This window comes from Pristis pectinata, chromosome 2 (genome assembly GCF_009764475.1).
Source record: "Pristis pectinata isolate sPriPec2 chromosome 2, sPriPec2.1.pri, whole genome shotgun sequence".
NCBI classification, from domain to species: Eukaryota; Metazoa; Chordata; class Chondrichthyes; order Rhinopristiformes; family Pristidae; genus Pristis; species Pristis pectinata.
In genome coordinates this window covers 136190609-136207304 of record NC_067406.1, presented here as the reverse complement: position 1 = coordinate 136207304, position 16696 = coordinate 136190609, and the positions used below count along the sequence as shown (strand labels likewise).

The 16696-nt window shown below is 44.9% G+C and overlaps 1 protein-coding gene and 1 long non-coding RNA gene across 5 annotated transcripts in view; one reads left to right on the top strand and one right to left on the bottom strand.

Annotated features, from left to right (window-relative positions):
• Positions 1-228: 228 nt before the first annotated feature.
• Positions 229-2990, bottom strand: LOC127567271 (uncharacterized). Its single transcript, XR_007955854.1, has 3 exons — positions 2933-2990; positions 1390-1505; positions 229-678 (listed from the first exon to the last, which is right to left on the bottom strand). It is a non-coding gene; the product is annotated as an uncharacterized LOC127567271 (long non-coding RNA).
• A 435-nt stretch (positions 2991-3425) lies between these two features.
• fam13a (family with sequence similarity 13 member A) overlaps positions 3426-16696 on the top strand; it is a 252848-nt gene continuing 239577 nt past the window's right edge. For 3 of the 4 annotated variants that reach the window (XM_052009895.1, XM_052009890.1, XM_052009901.1), the window contains exon 1: positions 3426-3761. In XM_052009895.1, the coding sequence (XP_051865855.1) occupies positions 3720-3761 (42 nt within the window). In that variant the 5' untranslated portion in view covers positions 3426-3719. The remainder of the gene's footprint in view (positions 3762-16696) is intronic. The other variant, XM_052009913.1, reaches the window with a different exon arrangement.

The window sequence follows — 16696 nt, the reverse complement described above, 5'->3', positions numbered from 1 at the left end:
TAACAGCTTTGTGGCTGTTTTTCACTGATAGCAGTTTAATATTAATGAATTTAAATTCTTAAACACAACACCAGCATTATGAACTCAGAATCAGGTTTATTATCACTGACATATGTTGTGAAATTTGTTGTTTTCCAGCAGCAGTACAGCGCAAGACATAAAGACTTAAAAATTACTACAAGTTACAAAAATAAATAAATCGTGCAAAAGAGGAATAACAAGGTCGTGTTCATGAGTTCATGGATCATTCAGAAATCTGATGGTGGAGGGGAAGAAGCTGTTCCTGAAACAGTGAGTGTGGATCTTCAGGCTCCTGTACCTCCTCCCCAATGGTAGTATGGTATTGGTATTGGTTTATTATTGTCACTTGTACCGAGGTACAGTGAAAAACTTGTCCTGCATACCAATGATACAGGTTAATTCATTACACAGTGCAGTTACATTGGATTAGTACAGAGTGCATTGATGTAGTACAGGTAAAAACAATAACAATACAGAGTAAAGTGTCACAGCTACAGAGGAAGTGCAGTGCAATAAGGTGCAAGGTCACAACAAGGTAGATCGTGAGGTCATAGTCCATCTCATCATATAAGGGAACCGTTCAATAGTCTTATCACAGTGGGGTAGAGCTGTCCTTAAGTCTGGTGGTACATGCCTTCAGGCTCCTGTATCTTCTACCTGATGGAAGAGAAGAGAGAATGACCCGGGTGGGTGGGGTCTTTGATTATGCTGGCTGCTTCACCAAGACAGTGAGAGATAAAGACAGAGTCTAAGGAGGGGAGGCTGGTGTCCGTGATGTGCTGGGCTGTGTCCACAACTCTCTGCAGTTCCTTGCGGTCCTGGGCAGAGCAGTTGCCATACCAAGCCGTGATACATCCAGATAGGATGCTTTCTATGGTGCATCGTGAAGAGGGCATGTCCCAGGTGGTGAGGGACCTGAATGATGGATGCCGCCTTCTTGAAATACTCTCAAATTCTTGTTGGTTGAAGCCCAGGAGTGCAATGATTCTACAACCATACCTTCACATACTTATAACTATTGAGGTGCTCTGACACTCTCATACCAAGAGTCATGGGTGAAGTGTTTGCAGCACTGCTGGGCATGACCAATCACGTCATCCTCCTGCGATTCCACCATCACACTGGCCAATTAAATGCATCATGTGTTATCGAGGAACGGTTGAGAGCACTGGATACAGTGGGACTATACTGGTGACGTCTCACACCTCTGGCCAAGCTGAGCCAGTCCAGCTGTAACAATGGCATCTACCTGACATGTTGACAACTACCACATGTGTCCACAAACAAAACACAAACTGAATTCATGTCACGTCTAGCTCTTCAGCCCACCCTCCGTGTTGACAGTGCTATCAAGCAGAACATACTCACCAATTACCTTTCCACCAGGACCACGTTGGTTCAGACCTCATTATTTCTGTGCGTTGGTAGGTCAATTGGTCACTGTCCCTAGTGTGTAGGTGTATGGTAAAATCTGGGAGGACTTGCTGAGAATATAGAGAGAATAAAAAATCGGATTAGTGTAGCATCAATGTAAATGGGTGGTAGGTGCGGACTTGGTGGGTCAAAAGGCCTGTTTCTATGCTGTATGTCTCTATGCTTCTCTTTGAACAAGACGGCTGGATTTCATAGGATATAAAAGCAAGGATGTACTGCTGAGGCTTTATAAGGCATTGGTCAGACCACATTTGGAACATTGTGAGCAATTTTGGGCCCCATATTTAAGGAAGGATGTACTGGTCCTGGAGAGGGTCCTGAGGAGGTTCACAAGAATGATTCCAGGAATGAAAGGCTTAACATATGAGGAGCGTTTGATGTTCCTGGGCCTGTGGTCGCTGGAGTTCAGAAGGATGATGGGGGATCTCATTGAAACCTACTGAATACTGAAAGGAGACCTGGAGAGGATGTTTCCATCAGGAGGAGGGTCTAGGATCTGAGGGCACAGCCTCAGAATAAAGGGACGTCCCTTTAGAACTGAGATGAGGAGGAATTTCTTCAGCCAGAGGGTGGTGAATCTATGGAATTCGTTGCCACGGCAGGCGGTGCAGGCCAAGTCATTGAGTGTACTTACGGCAGAGATTTATAGGTTGTTGATCGGTAAGGGAGGGAGGGGGGTTAGGGGTTACAGCGAGAAGGCGGGAGAATGGGGTTGAAAAAAAAATCAGCCGTGATTGAATGGTGAAGCAGACTCAATGGGCCGAATGGCTTAATTTAGCTTCTGTGGTGGAGCAGCTTTTGATTATGACATCAAGTAAATCTAGAGTTAATGGGAATTGAAGGAAAACTCCCCCCCCCCCCCCCACGGGCAGGAGTGATATCTCATCTGAAGGAAGACAGTTGTTGGACTGCAATCAACTCCAGATAAGCAGATGGTTATAGGAGTTCCTCAGGGTCATGTCATAGAACCAGCCAAATTCAGCTGCTCCACCAATGCCCTTCCCTCCAAAATAAGGTCAAATATGGAATGTCTGCTGATGATTGCTCAACCTGGGTTCATTTGCAGCTCCTCAGATAATGAACCAGTCTGAGCTCACTTGAAACAACTCCTGAACAGCATTCAGGTGCAGGTCAACGTGACGAGATACATTACTAGCAGAGCGGTGAGAGGCAATGAACACTTCTGACAATGAAGAGACTACCCAACTCCCCATTGATATTCAGAGACATTACCGAGGGCACCACCATCACCGTTCTGGGTGGTGGGAGGGGTGCATGATGTGGGAAGGTTGAGAGGGACCAGACACATTAACACTGCCACTACAAAAGCAGATCAGATACTTGGGCACCCCATCCTGCATTAGTCAGGAGTGTGATAGAATACTTTCTAACTGCCTGGATGAATGCAGCTCGAACAACACTCCAGGAGTACTCTGGTTGATTCAACAGGCTGTGTGTTTGAGGACAAAAATCTCACCTGGATATTTGGAAGTGCTAAGTTTTCCCTACATGACAGTAAGCCAAGGCCACCTCTGCACCTTCTCAGGTGTACGTCAAAGGTTCTGGAGAACAGCAGGGGTGTGACCTGCCCAATGTCTATCCCTCAATCAACCTCACTAAAACAGGTTGCTGGTCATTGCTGTTTGTGGGAACTTTCTCGGTACAGATTGGCTGCCACCTTTTCCACAGCATCGATCCCCAAACACTCGGGACATCCCGAAGCATCTGCAGGCATGCTAATCCGTCTGTGTAGGGGTTCCCTTGCAGCAGTATAACTGCAGTCCTGAGCGCCGAGGCAGATGGCGCTTGTCCCCATCCCCCGTGCCCTTCCTCACTTGTCTGGCTGAAGCGTTCTCTGGCTCGCCGTGACGCTCCTCCAGGTCCGGCCGCGGGGAATGCACGACCCTCCAGTGGGCGTCTGAGATCTGCTTCTGCGTTTCATGGCTTTCTCGCTGGCGGTGGGGAGAAGAAAAATGGACGTGTTTACGCTGTGCATCGTCGCTGGGGAAAGCAGCACGCCGGGGGATTCTGCAAATGATCCAGGGCAAATGGAATTCAGGACTGGCAATCTTGAAACAACAACAATGAGAAGAAATAAAATGCTGATATAATTATGGAATCTACAGTAACCATGGGAGCTTGTCTGTCAAACGCCCACTCAAACAGGTGTAACATGGGGGTGGGGATAAACCCCTCTATCCTTTTGCAATCTCATTGAACCAGTGGACAGTATCAGCATCTTAAGCCTTTTTTTCTTGCAGTTGATGCCCAACGTATTGGATTGCACTTGCATAGAGCTTGCACAGGTAGGATGGACCAAATGGCTGCTTTTCTTTCGTTTATAGATTCAATGAATACTGTATTACACGTCTCCTCTCGGCACTGCTTGTCTGCAAAAAACCCACTTCAGGTTGTCACTATTTTTGTCAAGCTCTGGTGCCAATTTCTTCATCGCACAAGACCTTGGTCATCTGACCTAATATCTCCTTATTGTAGCTCTGGGCTCAGCTTTTATTTGATAATGCTCCTGTAAACATCACTGGATTCTATTGCTGTGTAAAGTTACCGTATAATTGCAAGTTGCTGTTGTAAAATGGGCTGCCTGGACGAATTTACTTCCCCAACCTCATTTGAAGGCACATCCCGCCCCACCATTGGTAGGATTGAAGACAGAGATAATAGGTTTCTGAGCCAGTACACAGTCCTACCAGAGAAGTGGTAATATTGTCAAAGTCAAAGTCAAGTTTATAGTCATATACACAAGTACATGTATGCGCAGGTGCAATGAAAAACTTACTTGCAGCAGCATCACAGGCACAGAGCATCATGTAAGCAGCATTCACAAGAAAAACAGAAATTATACACAATTTTTACAAGAAAGAACACAAATACAACAAAAAAACAAAGACAATTTTAGTACAGAGTGATCAAACTTATCATAGTATTGCTAAACTGTAGTGATTAGGGTTTTGCCGGTTGGTTCAAGAACTGAATGGATGAAGGGAAGTAACTGTTCTCGAACCTGGTGGTGTGGGACTTCAGGCTTCTGTACCTCCTGCCCGATGGTAGCTGCGAGAAGATGGCATGGCCTGGATGGTGGGGATCTTTGATGATGGATGTTGCCTTCCTGAGGCAGCGCCTCCTGTAGATACTACCAATGGTGGGGAGGGATGTGCCTGTGATGTATTGGGCTGGGTCCACTACTCTCTGCAGCACGGTAGTGTAGCGGTTACTGTAACGCTATTACAGAGCCAGCAATTCCAGTTCAATTTCAGCCGCTGTCTGTAAGCAGTTTGTACGTTCTCCCCATGTCTGCATGGGTTTCCTCCGGGTGCTCCAGTTTCCTACCACATTCCAAAGACGTACTGGTTAGGAAGTTGTGGACGTACTATGTTGGAACCGGAAGTGTTGCAACACTTGTGGGCTGCCCCCAGGACACTCCACACGAAAGATGCATTTCACTGTGTGTTTCGATGTACATGTGACTAATAAAGATATCTTCTCTTATATATATCTTACATTCCTGTGCATTCAAATTGCTGTACCAAACCATGATGCAACCAGTCAGGATACTTTCAACATCTGTAGAAGTTTGTTTGAGTGTTCAGTGACAAGCCATTGCACAAGATCTTGGTCATCTGACCTAATATCTCCCTATTGTAGCTCTGGGCTCAGCTTTTATTTGATAATGCTCCTGTAAACATCACTGGGTTCTATTGCTATGTAAAGTTACCGTATAATTGCAAGTTGCTGTTGTAAAATGGGCTGCCTGGACAAATTTACTTCCCCAACCTCATTTGAAGGCACATCCTGCCCCACCACTGGTAGGATTGAAGACAGAGATAATAGGTTTCTGAGCCAGTACACAGTCCTACCAGAGAAGTGGTAATATTGTCAAAGTCAAAGTCGAGTTTATTGTCATTGGCATCAGATAAGCAGATTTCACAAGAAAAAACATAAATTAAACACAATTTTTACAAGAAAGAACACAAATACAACAAAAAACAAAGACAATTTTAGTACAGAGTGATCAAACTGATCATAGTATTGCAAAACTGTAGTGATTAGAGTTTTGCCGGTTGGTTCAAGAACCGAATGGATGAAGGGAAGTAACTGTTCTCGAACCTAGTGGTGTGGGACTTCAGGTTTCTGTACCTCCTGCCCGATGGTAGCTGCGAGAAGATGGCATGGCCTGGATGGTGAGGATCTTTGATAATGGATGTTGCCTTCTTGAGGCAGCGCCTCCTGTAGATACTCCCGATGGTGGGGACAGATGTGCCTGTGATGTATTAGGCTGAGTCCACTACTCTCTGCAGCACGGTAGTGTAGTGGTTAGCGTAACGCTATTACAGCGCCAGTGACCCGAGTTCAATTCCGGCCACTCTCTGTAAGCAGTTTGTATGTTCTCCCCATGTCTGCGTGGGTTTCCTCCGGGTGCTCCGGTTTCCTCCCACACTCCGAAGACATATGGGATAGAAAGTCGTGGGCATGCTATGTTGGCGGCGGAAGCATGGCGACACTTGCGGGCTGCCCCCAGAACACACTACGCAAAAGATGCATTTCACTGTGTGTTTCAATGTACATGTGACTAATAAGGATATCTTATATATATCCTCTTATGTTGCTGCACATTCAAATTGCTGTACCAAACCATGATGCAACCAGTCAGGATACTTTCAACATCTGTAGAAGTTTGTTTGAGTGTTCAGTGACAAGCTGAACCTCCTTAACGTCCTAAGAAAGTAAAGATGCTGGCGAGTCTTCCTTGGAGTTAATCTTTGGAAATGTAGTCCGGCCAGTGGAGGAAGTGGCAGTGGGGCAGCATTTTGGAGGTAGTGACTATAAGTTTTAAGATTGTTTGGGAGAAGGACAAGGATGGACTGAAAATTCAGTTCCTGAATTTGGGGGAGGCTGGTTTCAATGCAATAGGACAGACAGGGCAATGATGTTCCGAGAACAGCTACTTGAGGTAATTGGAGAACAATGAATGTGAACCTACATTCAAGAAGGGCAGCAGGCTAATATTGGTATTGGTATTGGTTTATTATTGTCGCTTGTACTGAGGTACAGTGAAAAACTTGTCTTGCATATCGATCGTACAGGTTGATTCATTACACAGTGCAGTTACATTGAGTTAGAACAGAGTGCATTGAGGTAGTACAGGTAAAAATAATAACAGTACAGAGTAAAGTGTCACAGCTACAGAGAAAGTGCAGTGCAGGTTGACAATAAGGTGTCAGTTCAGGGTGAATCTGCACTTAAAGAGGTGGGTATTAATCAAGGATAGTCAGTGTGGTTTTGTTAAGGGGAGATCCTGCCTGGTTAATATGATTGATTTTTCAAGGAGGATTGTTCAGTTGATGTGATCTACATGGACTTCAGTGAGAATTTTGACTAAGTCCCTCATTGGAAACTGGTGCAAAAGGTAAGAGTCAATAGAACCCAGGGCAGTTTGACAAATTGGATCTGAATTTGGTTTGGTGATGGCCTTGGGGTGTTTTTGTGATTGAAAACCTGTAATAGGTAGTGTACCGCAGGGATTATTGCCGGGAGTTTTTTTTCTTTGTTATGTATGTCATTCACCTGGCTGCAAAAATAGGAGTAATAAGTCGTTAGTTGTAGTTGACACAAAAGTTGGCACTTGCTGATAGCGAGGAGAGTTGTTTTCAGCTACAGAAGGATATTGATAAATTGGTAAGATGCACAGATAAATGGTACATGGAATTTAATCCTGATAAATGTGAGGTGATGTATTTTGGGAAGACTAATAAAGCTGGAGTATAAACAATGAATGGTAGGACCCTAGAAAGTACTGAGGAACAAGAGGACCTTGGTGTCCATGTTCAGGGACCTCTCTAGGCAGCAGTGCAGATAGATAAAGTGATTAAAAAGGCATACAGGATGCATGTCTTCAATAGCCAGGGCACAGAATACAAGACCTAACAGCTTAAGCTTATGCAAAACATTAGTTAGGTCACAGCTAGAGCACAGTGTGCAGATTCGCTCACTACACTGTGGGAAGGATACAGATGCACAGAAGATTCAGCAGGATATTGCCTGGGATGGAGCATTGTAGCTATATTGTTCCCTTGAAGTGGAGAAGACTGAGAGGGAGGACCTGACTTAGGTATACAAAGTTACGCAAGGCATGGACGGAACAGATACTGAGAAACTTTTCCCTATCTTGGGAGATAGATGAACAATAACCAACACTGTCACAGAGTTATCTTGGAACACAGCCCAAAGCAGGGCTACCAGGCAAATGCTTATAGAAAACAGGTGCTCCTGTAATAACCATTCTATTCTGGACCAATCTGTATGTTACCCGAGTTGAGTTGTTAGACCATTAAACCTTTCTCTCTTCTGTGAGCTACACTCACCACATTGGTGGTTAACTTCTACAGCTGGGCAGGCAGTTTTCTGCAAAATGTTTTGTTTCTGTGTGTTGGGAATCCTAATATGGTTGTTTTGATATTAAAAGTGTAAATATAATTGGACTAAAATAATTGGACTAAATAAAATAGTCAGAGGCTTTTCCCCAGGGCTGAAATGGTAGCCACAAGAGGACATAGGTTTAAGGTGCTGGGGAGTAGATATAGAGGAGATGTCAGGGGTAAGTCTTTTACTCAGAGAGTGGTGGGTCCGTGGAATGGGCTGCCAGAAACGGTGGTGGAGGCGGATACGATAGGGTCTTTCAAGAGACTGTTGGATAGGTACATGGAGCTGAGTAAAATAGAGGGCTATGGGTAAGCCTAGTAATTTCTAGGGTAGGGACATGTTCGGCGCAGCTTTGTGGGCCGAAAGCCCTGAATTGTGCTGTAGTTTTTCTATGTTTCTATGTTTTCTATGTAACTCCATTGTAGTTATAGCAATGAACATCTTGTAGAATTAATCATGCCCATTCCTGCTGAAATTTTAAGGAGCATCATCACGGTCAGAGTTGTCAACATAACTAACGTCATTCCTTTCTTCTCTTTTCCAAAGGAGGTTTATTCAGTGATTACAGCATCACATCATTACAATACCACAATATTCCACTATTCACAATTTTTAGAGTCAATAGCTTCAAATTAATCATCTCTATCCAGAATGCACTCAAGCCCCTGTGGCTCCCACTGTCCCCAGAAGACTCCCAATGTACCTGTGGATATCGTGGTGTGCTCCTTCTCCAGGGGCACATGGGCACGGACGTAACTCTGGAAGAGGGGCAGGCAATCAACTCGGGCAGAACCCTCGACTGCCCATCACACTGACATTATTCATCTGCAAATACACAAAGTAGGGCCAATCCAACAGCCACAAGAATGGTTATACACCTCACAGTGATGGCTGGCTAGTTTATTGACAGTATAGGCCTTGCACTGACTCTTCTGGTGATGCTCATATAACAGACTAAGTTGTGTGCCAAATAATCTTATCTCTAAGGACTGTTCCCATGTCCTACTGATTAGCTCTGAATGTATCCCTGTATCTTTTGGGATTCCCTTGGACAGCTGTTCTTGCTGCTGTAGAAATATTGGACTGCACTCACCATGCTTGTGTTAATGGTTCCATTCCAACCCAGTTGTGCTGGAATGAGTGTCGTTGTGATATCTGTGCAGTCACATTCCGCAGTTTGAGGGCCACCCTGAAAGGAACATGAGAGACACTGTTTCTAAACATAAAAGAAATAACAGGGTATCTGTGGGCGGCATGGCGGGGCAGCAGTCAGTGCTCTCAAAACCTGGGTTCGATCCTGACCTCGGCTGCTGTTGGTGTGGAGTTTGCACGTTCTTCCTGTAACCGTGTTGAGTTTCCTCCAGGTGCTCCGTCTTTTCCCACAACTCGAAGGTTGTTGCTTATTGACTACCTTTAGTTCCCCCTTATTGAAGGTGGGTGGCAGGAGAACAGGGGGAGTTTTTGGCATGTGAAGGAGAACAGGTTAAGATAAGATAAGATAAGATATCTTTATTAGTCACACGTACATCAAAACACACAGTGAAATCCATCTTTTTGCGTAGTGTTCTGGGGGCAGCCCACAAGTGTCGCCACGCTTCCGGCGCCAACATAGCATGCCCACAACTTCCTAACCCGTACGTCTTTGGAATGTGCGAGGAAACCGGAGCACCCGGAGGAAACCCACACAGACACGGGGAGAACGTACAAACTCCTCACAGACAGTGGCCAGATTTGAACCCGGGTCGCTGGCGCTGTAAAGCGTTATGCTAACCGCTTGCTCTGGGGGCTAGCATAAACACAATGGGCCGAATGCCCTCCTTCTAGGAGAAACATGAGAAACATTGATTTTTTTCTCTCAAATGCTTGCCACACTTCTCAGTGAGAGCCGTGCCTTAAACTCTGCTTTGACTGTGCCATCATTTAATTCTGCATTCCTCCTCCTGCACAATCTCAGAATGGCCCTTTCCATGGCTCACAATGTTTGGTGACATTTGTGTTCATTAAAACAGAGGCAGGCAGCAATCAAGCCCGAGTCCCCCAGGAGGGGACTTTACAGCTGTTGACTTTCCCCCTGTCTTTGACCGATCAGAGCTCCCGCTGAGGGCAGTGATGAGGTGGCTCACAGAATGGATGACTCAAATTCAGTCAAAATCCCCTTTTTTTTAATGCCTTCTGAACCCAAGCTGAGGACATAAGAACAGGAGAAAAGAGGAGCAGGAGTAGGCGGTCTCTCAATCCTGCCCCACCATTCCATTTTTTTTCCCTTTTGTACTACCTCAATCTGTCTGGATGGCTCGCAAACAACGGCTTTTCACTGTATCTTGGTACATGAGACAATAATAAACCAATTACCAATTACTACCAATTACCAATGTGATCATGGCTGATCTGCCTCAGGCCTCATTTCCTCTTCTGTGCCAGTTATCACTCAATTCCCTGATCTTTCAAATATTTATCTATCTCCACCTTAAGTGTATCTAATGATCTGGCCTCCACCACTCTCGGGGGGCAGAGGATTCCAGGGGGTCACTGTACAAATGTAAATGCACCTCAGCGTTAAGATATGATATCTTTATTAGTCACATGTACATCGAAACACACAGTGAAATGCATCTTTGCGTAGTGTTCTGCAGGCAGCCCGCAAGTGTTGCCACACTTCCGGCGCCAACATAGCATGCCCACAACCTCCTAACCTGTACGTCTTTGGAATGTGGGAGGAAACCGGAGCACCTGGAGGAAACCCACGCATACACAGGGAGAACGTACAAACTCCTTACAGACAGTGGCCGGAATTGAACCCAGGTCACTAGCGCTGTAAAGCGTTATGATAACCGCTACACTACGGTGCCTGCCCCTTATTTAAATGACCTGCCCCTTATTTTGTAGCTATGTCCCCTTGTTTGTGACTCTCCCACTGGTGGAAACATTTCAACATCTACCCTGTCGAGCCCCCTTACAACAGTACACGCTGATTGGGTTTGGGATGAACTCCATACATTATAAAGTGAGTGCTTATTGTTGCTTAGCTGATATACTGAGAGTTAGGAGAACCTACTCACTGATGCTCACAAGCTAAGTAGAGGCTGCTTCATCCGGGTTTCCTGGATCTTGTTCTGATCCGTAATGTAAACAAAGTTACACCAGGCCCTTGGGTGGGTGGAGCTTTGCAAATCAGCAGTAACATGAATAAGAACTGTTACATCCAGGCATACTTTAACCAACATAAACTGGATGGCAGAATCATCAATTTCAGCCAAATAAGGAACAAGTTTATACTTCTGCTTTCCTTCTTTCAGTGGCCGTGGGTAGACAGACTTCGATCATGCCCTTACTCAGTGGATAGCTGTCTTGCTGATGTCAGGAGGTGACGATGGAGACACAGGAGACTGCAGATGCTGGAATCTGGAGCAGCAAACAATCTGCTGGAGGAACTCAGCAGGTCGAGCAGCGTCTGTGGGAGGAAAGGAGCTGTCAATGTTTTGGGTGGAAACCCTGCATCAGGACTCAGTTCTTCCAGCAGGTTGTTTGTTCCTTCAAAGGGTGACTGTGATTCACACTTATTTTGTCAACTTTAAACCCTCAACATTTTGGGAACAGCTTCTGCCCCTCACCTCTGTCAGATTTCTGAACGGTCCATGGACCCACGAACACTACCTCGTTATTCCACTTTTGCACTATTTATTTACTTTTGCAACTTATAATAATTTTTTTATGTCTTGCACTGTACTGCTGCTGCAAAACTACAAATTTCACAACATATCTCAGTGTTAATAAACCTGATTCTGATTCTGCTTTAGAATGCCCTGACCTCAACTGCAGGAACTGCATACTTAATTGAGACTCATGTATGTTAAGGTTGCCTCCCAAGTGTAGGTTGATGTCACCTACATCGTCCTTGTATGTTCATTTTCTTACAAGGCAGAAGGCCATCCAGCCCATCTTTGAAATGCAAATATCTCAGTCCCAGTGAACGTAAACATCCCACAATGCACAGTCATCAACTCTTTAGCTATGGAAAAAAGAATTAGATTTGTATAATGCCATTCGCAATGTGTTTTGGAGTCAACAAACTAATTTTGAGGTGTAGTCACTGTTGTAATGTTAGCCAACTGTTTGGCAGTAAATAGATGCAACTGAATAAACTCTTTGAATCAATTAGCCATGGACAGTCTGGTATCTATAGATGTTCCTGACTGAGAGACATGGACAGTGCCAGGTATCTGGAACAGTCCCTGAGGAACATCAATGCTGTCAGATGTAGGCACGGTAGTGTAGCGGTTAACGTAACACTTTTACAGCGCCAGTGACTTGGGTGAAAATCCGGCCGCTCTCTGTAAGGAGTTTGTACGTTCTCCCCGTGACTGTGTGGGTTTCCTCCGGGTGCTCCGGTTTCCTCCCACATTCCAAAGGCGTAAAGGTTAGGAAGTTGTGGGCGTGCTATGTTGGCGCCGAAAGCGTGGCGACACTCGCGGGCTGCCCCCAGAACACTAGGCAAAAAAATGGATTTCACTGTGTGTTTCGATGTATTTGTGACTAATAGAGATATCTAACCATTCCCTGAGGGAGGGATGTTGTTCAAGTTGTGGATGATTGGCTGAATTAATGATGCATTGTAAAGCATTAAGGGCGTTCTTAGGAAAAAAGCTTCTCAACACCCCCTCACCCTGATGACCACTTTATTCTGTAAGGTGCATCCTATCTTTTTACAGTTAATTGAGACAATTGAAACAGTGTGTTTAAAAGCAACACACAAAGTAGCTGGAGAAACTCAGCAGGTCAGGCAGCATCTATGGAGGGAAATGGACAGTTGACATTCATCAGGACCTCCTGCATCTTTGTGTGTTGCTCCAGATTTCCAGCATCTGCAGTCCCTTGTGTCTCCAGTGTGTTTAAAAGTTATTTTTAAATGTGTAGAATCCTTTAAAATTACAGAAACATTGTGTATGTAGTGGGACTAGCTCAGGTAGGCAACTTGGTTGGCATGGACGAGTTGGACCGAAGGGCCTGTTTCCCTGCTGTATGACTCTTAAAAAAAACTAAGTGTGACCAAACCTGAGGGCTTCTTGTACCTATTGGCTAAAGTACCATAGAGAGATGTGCTTACCACTGAGATGCCCTGCTCCCCGCCCCACTCAGTGAGTCAGAACGCAGTTTCTTTCCCCGCCCTGGGTCAGGATCTTTTTCCATGATATTCGATCTTACCCTGGGTTTTGCTCAGATGAAAATGGCAACTGTTGTTCTCCAGAGTTTTTTTCATTTACAGCTGGATCTATCCTGACAGAGGTGGAATGTCAACACATGGGTATAAAATTAATATTCAAGGACCCATTCCACAGGGTTAGAAATAAATTATGAATAGGTGACACATAACTTTACCTGCACAATATCCATTGAATGGAAATTGATAATGAGATGTGATCTCGTTGAATTAGATAATATCCAGAGAGGAAGTAACAAGTACGAGGCAGAAAGCTGTTTGCTCTGGCTAGAGACTTGGGAACTAAGTGGTTTGATCTATGACCCAGGCATAAGTGGAAATTGGTAATTGTTTTATTAATGTCGCATGTACTGAGATATAATGAAAACCTTTGTTTTGCATGCCATCCATACTGATCATTTCACAACATAAGTATGTTGAGGTAGTACAAGAGAAAAACTATAACAGAATGCAGAATATAGTGTTACAGTTACAGAGATAGTGCAGTGCGGGTGGACAGTAAGGTGCAAGGGCATGATGAGGTAGACTGTGTGGCCAAGAGTACATCTTTGTCGTACAAGAGGTTCATTGAATAGTCTTTTAACAGCAGGGTAAGAAGCTGTCCTTGAGCCTGGTGGTAAGTCACTGGGGATTGAGCTGATGAGAATTTTCTCCATGCTCTAGAGTTCTGAATCTTCAGCTTCCAACCCCAGAAGGCCCTGGATACCAATTTGTTGAGTGAATTCAGGATTGACATCAGTAGATTTTTGCACATGAGGGGACAAGAGGTATGGGGATAGAATGTGAACATGCAGGAGGATTAGGGGCCGGACATCTTTGTCCTTTGGCTATTTTCATTGTTTTTATGTTCCCCTATTGAGTGGATTATGTAATGGGAAGTAGATTTGGAAAAATAACAAGGCAATGCTTTACTGCAATGAAAACACAGAAAAGATAATGTTTCGGTAATTGTAAACCACGTTTCAGTATCACTTGCTGTCTTCAGTGCACCTGGGAGGAGAGAAATCACCCAGGGTGACAGCAGGCGAGGGATTGGATGAGAGGAGGGGAAGGAATCCGGTGATCAACGCAATACAGTTCTTTTGTGGTTTGAACGTATCATTTTCCTTTTTCTTTGAAAAGGAACACCTTGTTCAAAGACCAATCCAGACCACACGGAGTCACAGAGACATTCTGAGCTAATGAAGGGGATGGTATTTTTTTGTCAGTGGGTTTCGCAATCTTAACTAATGGGAACTTAGGTGAACACTGCCAGCTTGTACTTCCCCATCTCACCCCTCCCCCCTCCCCCCGCCAGTCGGGTTTGGGCCTTGATAGAGGTGTACAAGATGATAAGAGGCATAGATCGAGTGGACAGTCAGAGACTTTCTCCCAGGGTGACAATGGCGAACACAAGAGGGCATAATTTTAAGGTGATTGGAGGAAGGTATAAGGGGGATATCAGGGGTAAGTTTTTTACACAGAGAGTGGTGGGTGCATGGAACGCACTGCCTGCAGAGGTTGTGGGGGCAAATACATTAGGGACATTTAAGAGACTCTTAAATAGACACATGAATGATAGAAAAATAGGGGGCTATGTAGGTAGGAAGGGTTAGATAGATCTTAGAGCAGGATAAGATGTCGGCACAACATTGTGGGCCGAAGGGCCTGTACTGTGCTGTAGTGTTCTATGTTCTACTAGCAGCTCTTTGCTCCAGTGTTGTGCATTATAGCCTAATATTCTCCTGCTACCATCTCTCAATCCTCAGTGAACCTGGTGCCCTTATCGTAACATACACGAGGTTTACTCCTGTGCTCACTGATCTATTTTGGTCCTCGTTAAGCAACATCTCAATTGTTTAAGTTCTCAAACTATTTTCAACTCCACCTCTCCACATCGCTCTGATCTCCTCCGTCTCTACAACCCTCCAAGATGTTTGTGCTCCTCCAGTTCTGGTCTCTTCACATCCTGGACTTTAAACCCTCCACATGTTGACATCCTGCAAAGACTGTGATCCTCACAGCACACTGGCTTAGCCAGTAGAGCTGCTGTCTCACAGCTCCAGTAACCTGAGTTCAATCGTAATTTCCAGTGCTGTCTGTGTGGAGTTTGCACGTTCTCCTTGTGACCACCTGGATTTTCTCTGGGTGCCCCTCCTAAAGACGTGTGGGTCAGTCGGTTAATTGGCCACTGGAAATTGCCCCTCGTAGGTGGAATCTGGATGGAGGTAATGGGAATCTGGGAAGAACACAATAGGATTAGTGTAAATGCGTGCTTGATGGTCAGTGCAGACTTGGTGGGCCGAAGGGCCTTTCTCTGTGCTGCATTACTCTGTGACTCTATCAGTCTTCCCAAAGCTTGCAGAATTGTCCTTAAATTTGCTTTATCAATGAGAAAAACTGAAAATCTGTGGATAGAGGTGTGGAAGTGGGACTAATTGGATTATTCTTTTATCCAGCACCATTGAGGTGTGTGGAATTATCTCTTCTTGTTCCATGATTCTAATTCTGTAGGCCTGGTTTTCATCCTCTGCCAGTTGCTAGGTCTGTAAATAAACTCCACCTTATCACTGCAAATCCAGTGGTAAGCCACTGCATTCATTAACACAGATACACCTGGAACTAGTTTGGAAGCTCCATTTGAATCTGCTACATTGTGCGGAAATGACACAACAATGTTCATGGCCTGGCACTGATGAACTTTGGGATCTGCACCCCTCGGTGACGTGACAACTCCCTGGAGAGAAAGGTGTGAAACAGGTAGTGCATGGTATTGGCTTAGTTTATTGGTTTATTATTGTTGTCACATGTATCGAGATACAGTGAAAGCTTTGTTTTGCATGCCATCCAGACAGATCATTCCATACATAAGTACATCAAGGTAGTACAAGGGAAGAGCAATAACAGAATGCAGAATATAGTGTTACAGATACAGAGAAAATGCAGTGCTGGTCGACAAATACAGTGCAAGGGCCATGACGACATAGATTGGGAGATCATGTGTTCATCTTTAGCGTAGGAGAGGTCTGTTCGAGAGCCTGATAATAGCAGGTGGTTATAAAGCCATCACCCAGCATTGTGAGTGGGAGCTCTGGGTGGTTTTACCACTTGTCCTCAGTCTGTATGAGAGAATTTCTTCTGTTTGACTGATGCAGCTGGACAGTGGTTCCATTCCTGGGGTATGTGAGCTGTTGGGGTGGGGTAAAGACTGCAAGGAGTCTGTGATGCTTTAATAGCATTGAAGTTAATTAGTTAGAAAGTTCAAAGAAAAATAAATTATCTTGGGGTCACATCGACACCAGCCGTAGGTCCTGAGGAATCCCTGACATCACCCTGTTTTAAAACGAAGTGCCAGTGACATCATCAGGTATTATCAGGGGGGCATGTACATTACCAAACATTGTACAAGTGGGGCATTCATGCAGGAGGACTGGGAAGTGGTGCTCGTGGGGAGCCACACGTGTGGAGACTTGGCCAAAACTGTTGAAATGGCTTCATTACACTTTTGCTGACTCTTTTAACTGCGACCGGAACAGCGGCACAGTTTGTGGAGCTACTGCCTTGCAGCTCCAGTGACCTGGGTTCAATTCTGACCTTGGGTAGTGT